Source organism: Bos javanicus, chromosome 11 (genome assembly GCF_032452875.1).
Source record: "Bos javanicus breed banteng chromosome 11, ARS-OSU_banteng_1.0, whole genome shotgun sequence".
NCBI classification, from domain to species: Eukaryota; Metazoa; Chordata; class Mammalia; order Artiodactyla; family Bovidae; genus Bos; species Bos javanicus.
In genome coordinates, this window is record NC_083878.1 from 1,955,860 (window position 1) to 1,972,826 (window position 16,967).

General features: G+C 52.4%; 1 protein-coding gene across 2 annotated transcripts in view; it reads left to right on the forward strand.

Moving 5' to 3' along the window:
• Positions 1 to 1,027: 1,027 nt before the first annotated feature.
• Positions 1,028 to 16,967, forward strand: part of LOC133256658 (MAL-like protein) — a 33,467-nt gene continuing 17,527 nt past the window's right edge. The window contains exons 1-2 of one of the 2 annotated variants that reach the window (XM_061431464.1): positions 1,028 to 1,190; positions 1,823 to 2,020. In XM_061431464.1, the coding sequence (XP_061287448.1) occupies positions 1,916 to 2,020 (105 nt within the window). In that variant the 5' untranslated portion in view covers positions 1,028 to 1,190; positions 1,823 to 1,915. Of the gene's footprint in view, positions 1,191 to 1,652; positions 2,021 to 16,967 lie in introns of those variants that run through there. The other variant, XM_061431465.1, reaches the window with a different exon arrangement.

A 16,967-nucleotide genomic window follows, 5' to 3' on the forward strand; every position in this document is an offset into this window, starting at 1 on the left:
CCTTCTCCAGGGGATCTTCCCGACCCCAGGCTCTAACCTGCGTCTCCCTCATTGGCAGGCAGATTCTGTACCACTGAGCCACCAGGAAAGCACTATAGAATATTTAAAATATGCCATTTTTTTTTACAACTTTACATTGTCACATCTTCACTTCTTAACATACGAATTGTGTCAGAAGGTAGAAGTGGCTCAAGCTCTGTCAATCTCTCAGGAGCTCCAGCCTCAGATATTAGCTTCACTTTGCAGATGTGAAATGAGCCGGAGAAAGATTCTTATCCTGCTTGCCTTCCCTGAGCTGTTCCCATGAACACTGCATTGTCGGTGGCCAAGTACAAGGTATCCTACGGCTCAAGACAGTGGCCACGGTGAGTTACAGCAGTCGGGAGAGGTGGGGTGGGAGTCCTAGGCAGCACCTGCGTGCTGCGTCCATCCTGCAGAAGAGCTGGGGCTGGAAGGCTGGTGGGACCAGGGCCTCACTCCCCTCGCCAGATCCTGCAGGCCTGGAGGAGGGCACAGCCAGGCTGGTTCGACGTTTGCTCCACGAACACTTTGCCTGTCTTTGCCGTGTCTTTGCTGTAGGCTCATTCGTCCATCTCCCCTGTTCCCTGGCTCTTTCCCAGCTCTCCCCACAGAAGGGGAGGTGGCGGGAGGCAGGCCCCGGCAGGCACTGTCCTTGCTCAGGAACTGGCCTTTCGTGGTGGACGCCTCCTGACCCAGCACGCAGGGCGGCCCTCTTGCAACCCCTCCACTCCAGTGGGAAGGAACCCCCCACCCCAACCCGGAGCATCCCCATCGGACTCTGGGGTGCTAGGCCACTCTCCAGGGTGGCCGAGAGGAAGGCAGGCAATGGGCCCACATCTCCAGGCCCTGTCTTTAGCGGGAAAGGAGCCTCTTGGCTGCTGGGTCACAGCCCTGGAGGCAGGCAGGCAGGCAGGAGACAGGAAGGATCTGACCTGGCTCCAAGCCCGGCTCCCAGGCACCAGCCCAGTGAGGGGGCCAGGGCAGGGAGGGGAGGAGGGCTCTGGTGCCCACTGGGGTAGATTCATCCCAGAGACAGAGACCTCCATCTGCTGGGTGAGAACACTAGGAGAGACTGACGGTGACAAAGAGTGCAGACAGAGAAGGAAGTGTCGCATTGCCAGGGCCGGGCAGGAGCCCAACCGGCGTGGGGTCCTCAAGGATGAGCAGCGGTAAGCAGAGCAAGCTGTGACCTTGACTTGACAGGGCAGAGGCTGGGTCTCCTTGCTTGGAAAAGAAGTAAAGCAGCCACGAGTCGGGCTGTAGGTCCCAGAGGTGTCTGAAGTTTTCGTGGTTCCTAGGAGGTCCTCAGGGCTTCCCTGGTGGCTCAGACAATAAAGAATCTGCCTACAATGCGGGAGACCTGGTTCGATCCCTGGGTTGGGAAGATCTCCTGGAGGAGGGCATGGTAACCCACTGCAGTATACTTGCCTGGGAAATTCCATGGACAGAGGAGCCTGGCGGGCTAGATCCGTGGGGTCGCAGAGTCGGACAGGACTGAGCACAGCGCACAGTAGGCCCTCAGTAAACAGTCCTTGTCACAGGGGCAGCTCAGTCCTGTCCTGGGCACCAGGTGGAAGCAGCTACTGCAGCTGGCCTCCCCTGGAATAGCATGCCTGGGATTCAGAACTTCCTTGGAGGAAAAAGTCTAGGAAGAGGCTCCTGCTCACCTTCCTGAGCGGCTCTGCCACAGCTGGTGGAAGGCCTGTCTGATACACAAACCGCATTTCACTGAGGATTCTCTTGGCTGAAGCCAGTGGAAGGACCTGCTTGGCTGGAACTTTTTTTTTTTTTTCCCTTCCAGGCGACGTCTGATGGGTGTGTCGGGCAGGAGGTGATATTTGAAGGGCTGCGGGCACGGGCTGCCAAGCCAGGGCGCCAGGCAGAGGGTGAGAGCATGGCCTCCCGGGACCCGCCCGCCACCAGCCATGCTCCCCCTGACGTGCCCTCCGGGGTCTCGCTGTTTCTCACCATCCCCTACGCCTTCTTCTTGCCCGAGCTGGTGAGTGCGGCCATGGGGGCCACTGCACAGAGTGTGGCCGGGTGAGGGGTGGGAGGGAGCAAGGAGGGGCTGGCCTGGAGCTGGAAGCAGGCCCCTGGGGAAGGAGCACTGGGTCCAGAGCTGCCGTGGCCTCTGGTCTCCTGTGGAGCTCAGGGCCCGGGGTTCCCTAGTCCCTCCCAGAGCGCCTCTGGGCTTCTGCAGAGTGAGTGGGTCTCCTCCTCCCAAAACGAAATCAGCTGGGGTAGTGGGCAGGCCACCTGGTGATCGGAGGCCTGGAGGAATCGCTAAAGCGTCCTGGATCCTCAAGAGGATGTTAGGAATGGACTTCTATTTTGTGGTCTCTTTCCTCCAACTACCTGCCTTCTGTACTTTCTTAAAGTTCAAATCAGGGAGGCGCACTCTGTCTTTCCTGCTGAGAGTAACCCTTCCAGTATTTTCCTAATTGACCCTGAACTTTGACTTGCGTGGACTCCCCAGGGGAGGTTGCTTATGACAACATGGGCCATAAAACAGTGAGACACTTGGGTGCTCTCTGCGACCTCTCACTGCCTTCCTTTCCTTCACTGTTTTTATGGCTGAATTGGCCCCACGCCTGCCGAGTGCAGAGGGGACATCAGAACCTGAGTCCACTCTGAGCCGGTTGTCACCACGTCCTTTTCACTGACGGGGACACGAGCCTGGTGAGCGACTTAGGGCAGAGTTTATTTCAGTCTTGGAACACCTTCTGAAATATCTAGCTTGTGGCAGGTATTTTCTTTCTTTCTTTTTTTAAAGTTTATTTAAGAATAATTGCTTTACAGTATTGTGTTGGTTTCTACCAAACATCAACACGAATCAGTCACAGGTTTACCCATGTCCCTTCTCACGTGAACATCCTTCCCACCTGCCTCCGCATCCTACCCCGTAGGTTGTTACTGATTTGAGCTCCCATTGGCTGTCTACTTTACGTGTGGTAATGTATGTTGCCATGTTACTCTCTCCATACCTCTGTGGTGCTGCTCTGAGTTGGCAGCACTGGCCTCAGACAGGGAGGAAAAGACAAAGCGTGGTTCCAGCGTCCAATTGGGCGGGAAGGTCCTCTCATCCTGTCGTCTGCCCAGAAGGCCAGCCTGATTGAGCACCTTTTGACATAAACTGGCTAAAGGATGCCCATTGGTGGCAATAAGAAAGGGAAGCCAGGCGGGGTGGGTCCGGCGTTTGGGTGGCTCCAGCTGAAACCCCAGCCAAGAATAGGTTTCTGCCAGGCCTGGCTGTACAAGGGAGGGCGTCCCACCAGACTAATGCATCTTTGTGCTCCCGAGAGTTCTCTGGACCAGGTGTGCCCCTCGCCTTGGAACAACCACAAGAATGGCTGGGGTGGGGCTGGACTCCCCCACTTATTTGGAGCATGTGTTCCATGTCAGCCGCACCAGCCACTGGTGACAGGACCACTACCCTGCAGGTTCCCCATCTGCCCAGGAAGGCCCCTGAGCGCTTCCACGATACAGTCAGCCGATTCGTGGGGGGGTGGCCACTGCTGGGCCGGGTACAAGCAAGAAGAGGCCACCCAACCTTGTCAAGGCAGGGAGGAGCCCCAGCATATCCCCTGGGAGGCAACTTTGCAGTTAGACCTCAAAGGACAGGCTGAATCTCCAGGTTGGGGGGCAGGAGGGGGAAGGGCCTGGACTCCAGGAGAGGCCAGCTGGCAGAAGGCTGGAGGGTTGGGATTTCCAGAGTAAGGAATGCAGGGCCATCTGGTCAGTCACCCCCAGGATACTGGGCTCCTCAGATGGAATTTCTGGGGAGAGAAAAGTGCATGATTGTGCTGGGCTCTAGGGCTTTAGGTATCTCATGGGGTGGGGGACTGTCACTTAGCATTTCATTCATTTATTTTTCTTTTGAAATAATTTTAGATTTATAGCAACGCTGGCAATAATAGTCCGAGTGCTCCCAGGTACTCCCTACTCAGCTTCCCTTCAGGACCACATCTTACATAGTACAACTGTCAAAATCAGGGAATTAGCATCAATATTAGACTATCAATTGTTCAGATTGTCCTGAACTCCCCACAGATGTCTTCCTCCTGACCCAGGATCCAGCTCAGAATTCCGAGTGGCATTTGGTGGCCATAATTCCTTCATCTACTCTTTTTTTTTAATTAAGTAGATTTAATTTTAACTTGATTTTCTGATTACATTTCATTTAAAGAAAAAAACTTTTTATTTTGTATTGGGGTATAGCCATATACAAGCTATAAGGGACTCAGCCTTACGCGTACATGTATCCATTCTCCCCCAAGCCCCCTTGCCACCCAGGCTGCCATATAACGATGAGCAGAGCTGCGTGTGCTAAAGAATAGGTCCTTGTGGTTGTTGTTTTTAACATAGCCATGTGTACATGACCATTTCAGTACTTTTTTTTTAAAGATTTTTTTTTTTGATGTGAAGCATTTTTAAAGTCTTTATTGAATTTGTTACAATATTGCTTCTGTTCTATGTTTTGGCTTTTTGGCCACGAGTCATGTGGAATCAATCTCCCTGGGATTGAACCTGCACCCCCTGCATTGGAAGGTGAAGTCTTAACCACTGGACCACCAGGAGAGTCCATCATCTACTTTAATCTGGGCCAATTCCCACCATCTTTGTCTTGAGTATTTTGAAGAATACTGATCAATTATTGTGTACCATCTCGCTCCATTCAGCCTTGTCTGATGTTTCCTCATCACAAATTTAGTTTTAATTCTCAAGGAATCCTTATTCATTATTGAACACTTAGAAGATTACAGAAAGAAATATAATCCATATATATGCATGTATGCAGGCGTGCTCAGTCATGTCTGACTCTTTGTGACCCCATGGACTGTAGCTGACCAGACTCTTCTGTCCATGGAATTCTCCAGGCAAGAATACTGGAGTGGGTTGCTATGCCCTCCTCCAGGGGATCTTCCCAACCCAGGGATTGAACCCACGTTTCCCACATTGCTAGTTGGATACTTTACCATCCGAGCTACCAGGGAAGTCCAAGAATACTGGAGTGGGTACCCTCCTTCAGGGGATCTTCCTGAACCAGGGTCTCCTGCATTGCAGGCAGATTCTTTACCAGCTGAGCTACCAGGGAAGCCCATTTATACACATATGTGTGTGTTCAATGGATTTATTCTGTACATGCTCTTTTGCATCTGCTTGCTCCTTAAATGAGTGCTTCTAGAATCCCAGGGGCGGGGGAGCCTGGTGGGCTGCCGTCTATGGGGTCGCACAGAGTTGGACATGACTGAAGTGACTTAGCAGCAGCAGCAGCAGCATGGAATGTAAGACCAAGCCTGCATCCTATCTGGGGCATGGATGGAGAGGTAAACAGGAGAGGGGAGAATTCCAGTTGGTGACTGATGCTGTTCTGTTTTGTTTGGGTCATGCCAAGCAGCTCGCAGTATCTTAGTTCCCCGACCAGGGATCGAACCTGAGCCCCCCTGTAGTGGAAGCTTGGAATCTTAACCACTGGATGGTCAGGGAAGTCCTTGGTGGTTGATTCTGATCGCCATGAGCAGATGTGCTGGGCTAGAGAGGAGAGAGCAGGGCCAGCCTCGCAGAAGTTCCTCTGTCCTGGGCCTCCTGAGTATGCTGGCCGCTTCTACCCACAGAGCTGACCACTGAGCCCCAGGCCCTGGGGTCGCAGATTCTCAGTCTGTGGACCTAAGGCATCACAGACAGGCATGTGCTTTTCTAAGGCAGAGAGCAGATTTTTCCAGAGAGGGGATTCTAAAACTGGGAGCTCAGGACAGCAAAAAGGGGCAGAGAAGGCAAAATTCGTGATGTGGACTCACAGGTGGTCCATAATGGGGTGGCCAGAGTGTACACTTGTGGTGACCGCAGGCGTACTTCCATCCAGCCACTGTTCCCCAAGACAGCAAGGGCCTTCCCATGGAGCGAGGGGCCAAAACCTCCAGGCGTGCAGAATTCAACAAGCGGCCTTGAGTCCTCGCACCACCTCTGTTGCCAAGAATCTCGGGCTCTTTTGTATCAGTGATGGCGACAGACTGGGACAGCATGGACGTGGGGGGTCTGCATGTTCCCGGCTAGCTCTGCTCCCCGAAGACTGCTCTTACAGATCTTTGCCCAGATAACTTTATTTTAAAGTCTTTCACACTAAAATGCACGTTTTAAAACTTCTGTCATGATTATAGATTAATAGGCAGATGCAAAGACATTTCAGAGAGGTCTCCCACACAGTAGTCACAGCTTTCATAATAACTCTCTACTATTTAATACAATATCGACCAGGTAACTAATGTTCGTAGGCTATGTCTATATTCCATGCCATTTTCTCACATGTGTAGATTGATGTAATCACTACCATCAAGACACAGAACCATTCCATCACCGTGAAGACCTCCCTCCTGCTTCTGTTTTAAATTTTGTTGGCCACGCTGGGTGGCATGCAGGATCTTAGTTGCCTGCCTGGGGATTGAACCCGTGCCCCCTGAAGTGGAAGTGTGGAGTCTTAACCACTGGACCAACAGGGAAACCCTTGCTTCCGTATTATGGTCACCCTACCTTATCCTCTCTCACCACCCTTCCTCACCCTTGGAAACCGCTAATTCCGTCTTTGTAATTTTCTTATTTCAAGAAAGTCACAGAAGCGAATAGCATCATACAGTACCTGGTCTTTAACGATTAGCTTCTTCCACTCACCATAATGTCTGCATGAATGCTTCAGTTGCCCAGTTGTGTCCAGCCCTTTGAGACCCCATAGACAGCAGCCCACCAGGCTCCCCCTTCCCTGGGATTCTCCAGGCAAGAACACTGGAGTGGGTTGCCATTTCCTTCTCCAGTGCATGAAAGTGAAAAGTGAAAGTGAAGCCGCTCAGTCGTGTTTGACTCTTCATGACCCCATGGACTGCAGCCCACCAGGCTCCTCTGTCCATGGGATTTTCCAGGCAAGAGTACTGGAGTGGGGTGCCATTGCCTTCTCCATAATGCCTCTGAGGTCCATCCAAATCAGGTGCATTTCAGTAGTGTGTCCCTTTTCATCGCTGTGTAATATTCCACAGTGTGGCTTTACCACAGTTTGTTTAACCACTGACACAGTAAGAAACATTTTGGTCTTTTGCGATTTTTAGCTATTCTGATAAAGCTCCTGTGAGCGTTCACATATAGGCTTTTGGGTGGATGTAATTTTCACTTTTCTGGGTAAATGCCAGAGTGAGTATGATTTCTGTAAGTGTCTGCTTCATTTTTTATTAAGAAATGGACAATCTGTTTTCCAGAGTGGCTGGACCATTTTACATTTCCACAGGCAACGGATGAGCCTTTAGAGAGTTTAATGTTTAAGTTTGCATTTTGTTTGGTTTACAGTTGAATTCAGATTTCTCATCTGAAAACAGTATTAATTTCAAAACCTAAGTTCCAAGCTTGAGGAGGCTTTGAATCCGTGCATTTTAAGGTGAGAGCAGACGTTGTTTATTTCCTCTCTCCATCTCTCTGTTAGCATGGGAGTCTTCTGGTGCCAGCGCTGGGTGGGCAGGGGACCAGGTGACTCACAGTCTCGCTGCCTGGCTCTTGAGAGCAAACACTGTGCGGGTGTCCGGCCTGGGGCAGGGAGCACGTGGCCCCCTGAGGCCCTGGCTGCTCTAAGCTGGCTCATCGGCTTTTTTTTAACAAGATGAAAGCGTGAACAGCGACTACAACTGAGGGAGAGTTTTAGGAAGTCGTTCAACCTTTTCAGTAGTTCACTTATTAATGAGATACTTGACTAATTATAAAGAAACAGCTGAGAAGGTTTCTAGAGTCAGCTGATTAAAAGGAAAGATGAACACTCTGTTCGGTGTTCAATGTTTTCAGCTTTTTAACTTGCCTGCACAACGGTCAGAAGGAAATATTCTGACACCCCCACCCCCTCTCCCAACCCACACTCCCCCACCCGCTCCCCCAGAAGCTCGTTCCAGAACCTTCCAGCTGGGAAGCTCACATTGCTTCCCACATCCCCAGTTTCACCTGCAGTTCAGCCGGTTTCTTTTTCTGCTCTGTCTGTATGTAAATGGGCTTCCCTGGTGGCTCACTCAGTGGTCGAGAATCCACCTGCCATGCAGGAGATGCGGTTGGATCCCTGGGTTGGGAAGAACCCTGGAGGAGGAAATGGCAACCCACTCCAGTATTCTTGCTTGGGAAATCCCAAGGACAGAGGAGCCTGGAGGGCTACAGTTCGTGGGGTCACAAAGAGCTGGACACGACAGAGCACACACGTAAGGCAAGGCTGTATGTGAAAGCGCTGTTTGGGAACTTTCTGGACCCTGGAGCCATCTGTCAACTGCGTGGGGCAGAGAGAGAGGGAGGCAGGGCTCCGCTCAGGCCTGGCTCAGGACAAGCAGGTTCCTTCCTCTTTGTTGCAAAACTTCTTTAGAAGCTGAGTTTTCCAAAAGGAAAAGTCGTACCTCTTGCTCCCTTCTGCCCCGCTTTCAATTCTCTATGCTTCTGGGAAGCAGCAAAGCAAACTCAGTTTGCCCCAGCTTTTCTTCATCGTCGGGGCATCTGTCCTTCCCTTCATTCCATGCCTGGTCCCTGGCCTCGCCCCCTCTGACCTCACCCAGCCCCTGCAGGACCAGGGGACCAAAGGCCTCCATGGCCAGGGTACCACTGAGACGCAACGAAATGATGCCCATGGAGGCCCTGGGAAGCTGCAGCAGGAAGAGAGAACAGGGAGGGAAAAGTGTGAGGCTGGGGGAGAGCAAGGCTCCCGAGAAGGACGGCAGAGGAGCAGAGCAGGAGCAGAGAGGGGCCATGTAAGAAGGACCCAGATTCCAACCTCCCCAGGGCCTGGGCCCTCTTTGGCTTCCTGGCCCCAAGCCCAGCCCTTACCCTCGGAGGCTCCTGATGTGCTCAGGTTCAGTCACACAGAGTCAGTTGAGAGGGATAAGCCTGGCTCTGTTGCCCAGTGGCTGTGGGACCGTGGGCAGGTGACTGAACCACTCTGAGCCTCAACGGCAGGGCAGCATCAGCAAAGATCTCCTCAGACAACTCTGGGTTTGCAGTAAGGACTTTCCTGGGAGCATCCACACAAGAAATGTGAGCCCACACCACATTATTGTTGGTGGTATGTTTAAACCTCTTACTAAAAAGCGCGGGTCTTTGGGATTCCCTGGTGGTCCAGTGGCTAAGACTCCTCACTTCCAGTGTAGGGGGCCCAGGTTCAATCTCCAGTCAGGGAACTAGATCCCACACGCCACAGCTAAGAGTTTGTATGCCACAGCTAAAAACCTGGCACAGCTAAATAAATAAATACAGTTTTATAGAAAGTGTGAGTCTCTCATGAACGAATTTCAGCTGCAAACCAAGAAATATTTACTGAGGTGTTACTATTATTCTAGACCCATGCTTTGCTCTCAGGGGGTTACAAGAATAAAAAGACAATAATAAAAAGGATATGGTAAGTCATGGATCCTGTCTTAAAGGGGTGATGCATGAACATTAGAGAGCACCCTGAGACAGGGAAAAAGTAAGGGTGCACAGCCTCACTTGTTAAAGGCTCCTGGAGTTTAGAGACGCTGTCAGGACAAGCTTGCTCAGGGTGAGAATTTGGTTTCTTTCCAGGGTTTGGATTAAGGGATTAGATATTCGCTTGTTCAGACCAGGGCTTCCCAGGACTCAGAGGAGTGTATACACTCAGACTGTAAGGAAATGTATACAAACCTGTACACTCAGACTGCAAGGAAAGAGGAAGACAATCCCACTTAAATCCCATGTATTCACTCAACAAATATTCATTGAGCCCCTACCCCATGGCAACCACATGACTGTGAAGAGGCAGAAGATAGACATGGCCCCCGCCTTGGGGAGTCTGATGCCTGACGGGGGCAGATGGAGACTAGGTGGGAAGGACAGCAAGTGGTGCCCGTCATGTTTGGGAGAGAACGGAATGCCCAGGAAGATCTGCCCACAGATAGGATGCAGCACAGGGGATTGTTTGCACCACTAATGCAAGGCTGAAAGGGCAGAGAGAAGAAGCTGAAGCCCCAGACGCTGATGAGCACACAAAACGACTGCCACGCACCCAGGAGTCCCGTGAGAGGGGGCCCCGCCCAGCGGGCTGTGGGCCTTGTGGGGAGAGGGTGTGCTGAGGCCACTGGTCTCCCCAGAGCAGAGGCACAGGGACCTTAAGGTTGGAGATCATCGCTTAAGGTTGGAGACCCAAGGAGTGATAGTGACAGGAACCCACTCAAGTCCTCCCAGTGCCAGAACCTTGCAAGAATCCAGGTTCCAGACTTGCCTGATGGTCAGTGGCTGACTCCATGCTCCCAGTGCAGGGGGCCCAGGTTCGATCCCTGGTCAGGGAGTTAGATCCCAAATGCCGCAACTAAGGACCGAGTCAAATTGTGTGCGTGCATGCTCAGTCGTGACCGACTCTTCGTGGCCCCATGGACTGTAAGTTGCCAGGCTCCTCTGTCCGTGGGATTTCCCGGGCAACAGTACTGGTGCAGGTTGCCACTTCCTCCTCCAGGGGATCTTCCTGACCCAGGGATTGAACCAGCCTCTCTTTCATCTCCTGCATTGGCCAGCAGATTCTTTACCCCTGTGCCACCTGGGAAGCCCCTAGCTATGACCTGGTGCAGGTAAATAAATAAATATTTTTTTAAAAAACTGAAAAAGAATCCAGCTTTGGAGGGAGCTGGGAGCTGTGGCTGGCAGAGTCCCGCCCGCTTGGCAGAGCAGACCACAGCAGGACAGGTTTGAGCTGAGGGACCCTCGGAACTAACAGCCCACATCGTCAGTTTTGCATGCTCCCCTCCTTCAAGAATTCAGCTTGTTCTTCCTCCAAGAATTCGGCTGAACCACATGCAACCTTCCCTGAGCTGGTGGCCTCTCTCAGTTCAGACAAGACAGGCCACCGAGCCTTGCTGCTGGAAGGCCAGTCCCCAGGAGAATTCCTCTCACAGCAGGTGCCCTGAAGGAAACAGCCGGGTGCCCTGACCGTGGAGCCCCAGATAAGAAGTCTCAGTGATAAGCAGGCCCCACCTGCAGCCAGCGCCCTACCAGGGGTGCTCTGCCTGGAGAACTTTCCCCGGGGCGAGGAGAGGTTTCTAGAGTGTTGTCTGGACTGGCAGGGGCAGGGAGTAGACCAGAGTGGGTGGGATAGAGGAGCCCCACGCAGGTTCCCTGGCCTTGACTGCTCTCACCAGCCCTTCCCTGCTTCCTCCCCTACTGTGAGCCAACCGTCCCCTCAGCTGCCTACCTAGTCAGATGTTCTCTGTCTCAGCCAGCTCTGCTGCAGCAGACCACAGGCCCACGGCTCCTCAGGTGCCCAGCTCTGTCACTCCTGCCACAGGATGGACCCAGAGTGCAGCCCAGGGTGGGGTCTCCATGGATTCCCCCCAGCCCGGGGGGTCCAGATAACACAGATGTGGGGCTCCAGAGTCCTCTGATCTATTTCAAAGAGGTGGCACACACCCCCTCCCCCAGCCCCTTCCGTTGGAGGGATTCTCTGCCCCTACTTGCCCTTCTGACTCTCTCTCTCTGCCCACATGACGCTGGGTGGGAGGAATGGTGTGTTTATTTGAACATCCTCCCCGCTTTTTTAAAATTTATTTGGCTGCGCTGGGTCTTAGTTGCAGCATGTTGGATCTAGTTCCCTGACCGGGGAGCAGACCCAGGTGCCCTGCATTGGAAGCTCAGAGTCTTAGCCACTGGACCACCAAGAAATTCCCTGAACACTGTCCTCTTTGACAGCATGTTCCTGGCTAGTCCTTCCTGTGTGTGAGGGTATGGGTGAGGATAAAACAGATGGGTGTTTGTTCCCACTTGGTCCCAGCTCCTGGCAGAAATGGGCAGGAGACTCAGGTTCCACCCTTGGGTCAGGAAGATCCCCTGGAGGAGGAAATGGCAACCCACTCCAGTATTCTTGCCTGGGAAAGCCCACTGACAGAGGAGCCTGGTGGGCTACAGTCCATGGGGTCGCAAGAGTCAGACACGACTTAGGGACTAAACAACAGCAACCTGGCAGAAATGCCCGTCGTGTCTGGGCCAGCCAGTGGCCCAGAGGCGTCAGGGGCAGCCAGCTGGGTGGGCATCAGGCCCGCAAAGGCAAGCCTGAGCTGCCAGTGAGCGGAGAGTCCAGCAGGCTGCCTCCTGCCTCCTGCTCAAAGCGATCAACAGCACACGCTGGGCACCTGTGCGCCATGCCAGGCTCCCTGCCCCACACCAAGGACTCGAAGACCACAGGGCAGAGTCCTCCATCCAGGACCTAGGAAGGAGTAAACAAGAGCAGCTTCCTGGAGGAGGTGACATTGGTCCAGTACCTGTTTTCGAGGATCTGGTCTTAGACTAGCAGGGAAGGAGCAAGCTGGGCAGGAGTCCCAGGGACTAGAGTGCATGGTGACATCCTTGGGTCCTCGGTGCCCGACTGAGGGCAGGAACACGGCACTGGTCACAAGATGTCTGCGGTTCCTGTGGGAAGGAGGTGGGGACCTCCCCTGAGCCCAGGGGCTCATCGGGGGACCTTCTGGGGACAATGGGAAGGGTCACAAGGTTAATAAGCATAGTGGAGCCAAGAAGGGAGGTGGTGGGGCTGGGGAATGGGGAAGTCTGTCTGTGAGGCCACTGTGGGGAGCAGGATGCATTCATACTGCTTCTTTACATCTTTCCCATACTTTCTAACTTTTCTAAGGTACACAAGCTTTTTTAAAAATGTGGGGGAGAATGTGTTCCCCAAAATGCTTAGTTTTTTTTGTTTTTTTTGAGACTGGAAGGAAAAGCCCTTTAGACTTTGGAGGAATAAGAATGTTTTTATTATCCTAGTTTATGTCACATTGTAAATCTGTGCTGTTGAGTCAATGAGAAGTTGGGCCAGTGGGAAGGGGGGCGGGGGGGTCTGAATGGGTGGGTGCGGTCCTAGGGGAGGAAGCCATGGAGGGAGGGGAGGAAAGAAGAGGAGGCGGGGCCACTGACTCACCAGCCCCTCCCGACGGCATCCTGCCTCTCCCGGGCTCACACCCCAGGGCAGGCACCGATTTCCCTGGCGCAGGGCCAGCCCAGGCCTGAGAGCCCTTGAGGGTACCAGGAGCTCCTAATATGGCTTGTTCTGCAGGGGGTGGGTGGACGGAGCTTTGGCCCGCACCATTGTTTCTGGAGTGGACCGGATAAGACAGGGGTCCTCGTGGTATTCAAGGGGCCTGGGCAGGCAATTTCCTGTTACCCTTAAAGCCACAGAGAGAAAATTCTCACTGCAAGAGTCAGTACGTAGTGACTGGTCTTTGGAAGGATCCTGGGTTGAATTATGGCGCCTAGAGCTTCCTCATAAAGCCAGTGGTTTGGGAGTCCCGGCTTGCAGCCCAGGCCTGCCACATGCCCCCTGCTCATGGGTACTTGGGGGAAGTAGCTTGATCTCTCAGAACCGGCTTCTCTCCCCATCAAAGGAGGTGGCATGCCAGCCCAAAGAGCTTCACAGGCTGCAGAGATGGTGGTAATCAGAACCCACATGGGCGCTGGGGTTCCTGCGCCGCCCACAGGGAGGGCCGCAGCTAGGTGAGGACTTCAGGGGTGCCTGCCCCAACCCCTGGGAGGGCCTGAAAGAGGCTGGGCCCCTACCCCCCAGCTGTGCAGGCCCTGGTGCCTTTATGCCAAGTTCCATCACCGCAGACAGAAGACATTCCAGGAACTCCTCTGAGTGTCTGACAGCCCCTCATCCCTTCTCGCTTCCTCTCAGAGGCTCAGCTTCCCGCAGACCTCAGCGTGATCCCCCAGGACCAGGGCTGAGGCTCCTGCTGCGGTAGCCACCGCAGCTGGGAGCTGACGCCGGGGACGGCACGGGGGGCTGTGGGGGGCAGGGCACCCGCACCAGCCTGGACTGAGGCTCTCAGACAGAAAGAGGAAGACTGGAGCTAGGGGTCCACTCCTGGCTGTGATGCACGGAAAAATGTGTTTCCGTGGCAACTTTGTGTGTGTGTGTGTGTCTGTGTGTGACTAATTAAAACAGAAGATTCAGGAAACAGTATTTCCCTTTCCTATGAACAATGCACTGTATTTTCTTCAGTGGTCTACTTACCTGTTTTTTCAAAACAAGCTACTTTTTATTGAAGTAAGGTTGATTTACTATGTTGTGTTAGCCTCAGATGTAGAGCAAAGTGATTCATATATATTCTTTCAGATTCTTTTCCATTATGTTTTTTTTTTAGATGGATTTACTCATTTATCTTTGGCTGAGCAGGGTGTTCGGCGCTCTGGTGGGCTTTCTCTGGTTGCAGCGAGCGGTGGCTCCTCTTGCTGTAGGACACAGGCTCTTAGCGAGAGGGCTTCAGTAGCTGCGAGCACTGGCTCAGCTGCTCAGGCACGTGGGATCTTCCTGGACAAGGGATTGAATCCATGTCCTCTGTATTGAGTAGCCACTAGACCACCAGGGAAGTCCCCCTCCGTCATAGGTTTTCACAAGATACTGAATATGGTTTTTCCCTGTGCTGTACAGTAGGTATATCTTGTTGTTTATCTTTTTCATATATAGTGCTGTGTATCTGTTAATCCCAAACTCCAGATGGATCCCTCCCAACCCCTTTCTCCTTTGGCAACCGTGAGTTTGCTTTCTATGTGAGTCTGCTTTGTAATAAACTCATTTGCATCTTTATAAGATTCTACGTGTACGTGCTATCATAAGACATTTGTCTTTGACGTTCTTCACTTGGGAGGACCATCTCTAGGTCCATTCATGTTGCTGCTAGTCTATTTAACTTTTTTAAAAAATATGTATTTGTTTATTTATTTGGCTGCTCCAGGTCTTGGCTGTGGCATGGGTCTTCTGTCTTCATCACGGCACGCAGGATCTTTACCTCCCTGACCAGGAGTTGAACCCGGGCCCCCTGCCACTGGACCACCAGGGAAGTCCCTGCCTAACCTTTTAATGCCGGTAGTGAGCAGGGGGATTTCATCAGCCACTCACAGATCTCAGCTGCCGTTTGGAAGGCTGGGCACTGGGGGCACTGCACAGGCTCGGGAGACTGCTGGGCGCTGGCCGAGTTTGGCCTGGGGATTCCAGGAAGCCAGCTGGGGTGGGGTTCTAAGAGGTGGTGAAGGGCATAGGTCATGTGAGCAGACTCTCATCGCAGGTCCTTAGCAGTGCCGTGGCGAGGGCTGCCACTGGCTCAGAACGGCTGGAACAGAAGGGAAGTGAAGACCTCACATCCCCGGAAGCCCGGAGGAGCTGGCAGGCTCTGCCCAGGCTGGTTCTTTGGCAGCACAGTTGTGTCATCCAACCCAGCCTCTTCCCGTCTCTCTCCTCTTCCTCATCATAGCTCCAGGCCTAAACCCAGACAAGCCACGGCCAGAGCAAGGACAGAACTGTCTCATCCCCGAGGCAGGAAGAAACCCTTCCCAGGACCCAGAAGCCTTGCATCTCATTGTCCAGGGTGGTCACATATGTGTCCCAGCCAAGAGATATGTTGAGCCTAACGGATGCTGGAAAGTCACCTGCTACATCTCCTATCCCCATCCCACCCCACTGCCCACCAGTACACCCAGTTGGGCAGTTTATTCCATAGGAAGGATTTATTTATTTATCTTATCGCTCTTCGGGCTTTTCTCTAGTTGCAGCAAGCAGGGCTACCCTCTCGTTACAGTGCTCAGGCTGCTCTTTGCAGGGGCTTCTTTTGCTGTGGAGCGTGGGCTCCAGGGCGGGCGGGCTGCAGCGGTTGCAGCACGTGAGCTCAGCAGTTGCGAGGCTCCCGGGCTCTGGAGCGCAGGCTCAGTAGTGGTGCACGGGCTTAGATGCTCTGCAGCATGTGGGATCTTCCCAGATCAGGGATCAAACCTGTGTCTCCTGCATTGGCAGGCAGATTCTTTACTACTGAGCCACCAGGGAAGCCCCATGGAAAGAATTAAAAAAAAAAAGACAACTCTCTTTGCAACGTTATCTACTGTGGCATCATCTATAACAGGGAAAATCCACAAACATCCACCCTCTTTGCCCTGGGGCCTCACTAAGTGAAGTTTTACCAACGTGATGGAACGTAATGGTGCCGTTGAAAGTACAGGCGGGCCTCATTACTCACGGATTCTGCGTTTCCAAGTTCCCTTGCTCACTAAACTTTATTTGTAACCCCGCAATCCATACTTGAGGTGTTGTCACGCAGATTCGAGGACGTGTCATTCAAGGCAGTGCAGAAAAAAATTCGAGTCACAAATCTGAGACACATACATTTCAACCTGAGGTCAATACCTGCCTTCTTAAATGCATGCTTGGTTCTTCGGTCATGTCCAGCTCTTTTTGACCGTTTGGACTACAGCCTACCAGGCTCCTCTGTCCATGGGATTTTGCAGGCAAGAATACTAGAGTGGGTTGTCATTTCCTCCTCCAGTGAATCTTCCAAACCCAGGGATCGAATCCGTAGCTCCTACGTCTCCTGCATCACAGGTGGATTCTTTACCCACTGAGCCAGTGGGGAAGCCCTTGCCTTCTTACAGCTCAGAGTGTTAACAGGGTCCTTTCCCAAGTCTGTTTAGTGCCCCATCTTGCTCATTTTTGTGCTTGGCTTTTTGTTGATTTTAGTATTCAAAATAGTGCAAGTACACTGCTGAAGTTATGTCTAGTGTTCCTAAGTTTGGCAAGGCAGTGACTTGCCTTACACAGTAAGTGTTAGGTAGGCACATAGTTATAGAGCTGTTGGTGACAGCTCGATATTAATGGATTAACATTACATATTAACTATATTGAATAATGCGTCTTTAAACAGAAAGATACATAAAACAAAGTTATTTGTTGATCAGTTGATGACGCTATTTTGACCACAAGCTTGTAGGAATGTAGTCTGTATTTCCCAAGGAGTGATGATTCACGATTCACAGCTAAACATGCCAGCGTTCAGGGCAACTTGACAGAACTACCAAGAATCGACGATATCATTAAGCCACGTAGCACAATGGAAAAATGCAAAAAAACCTGAATACAAAATGTATGTTCCCCGCAGTTTGCAACCAGCACTCGGCCCCGAAAGGAA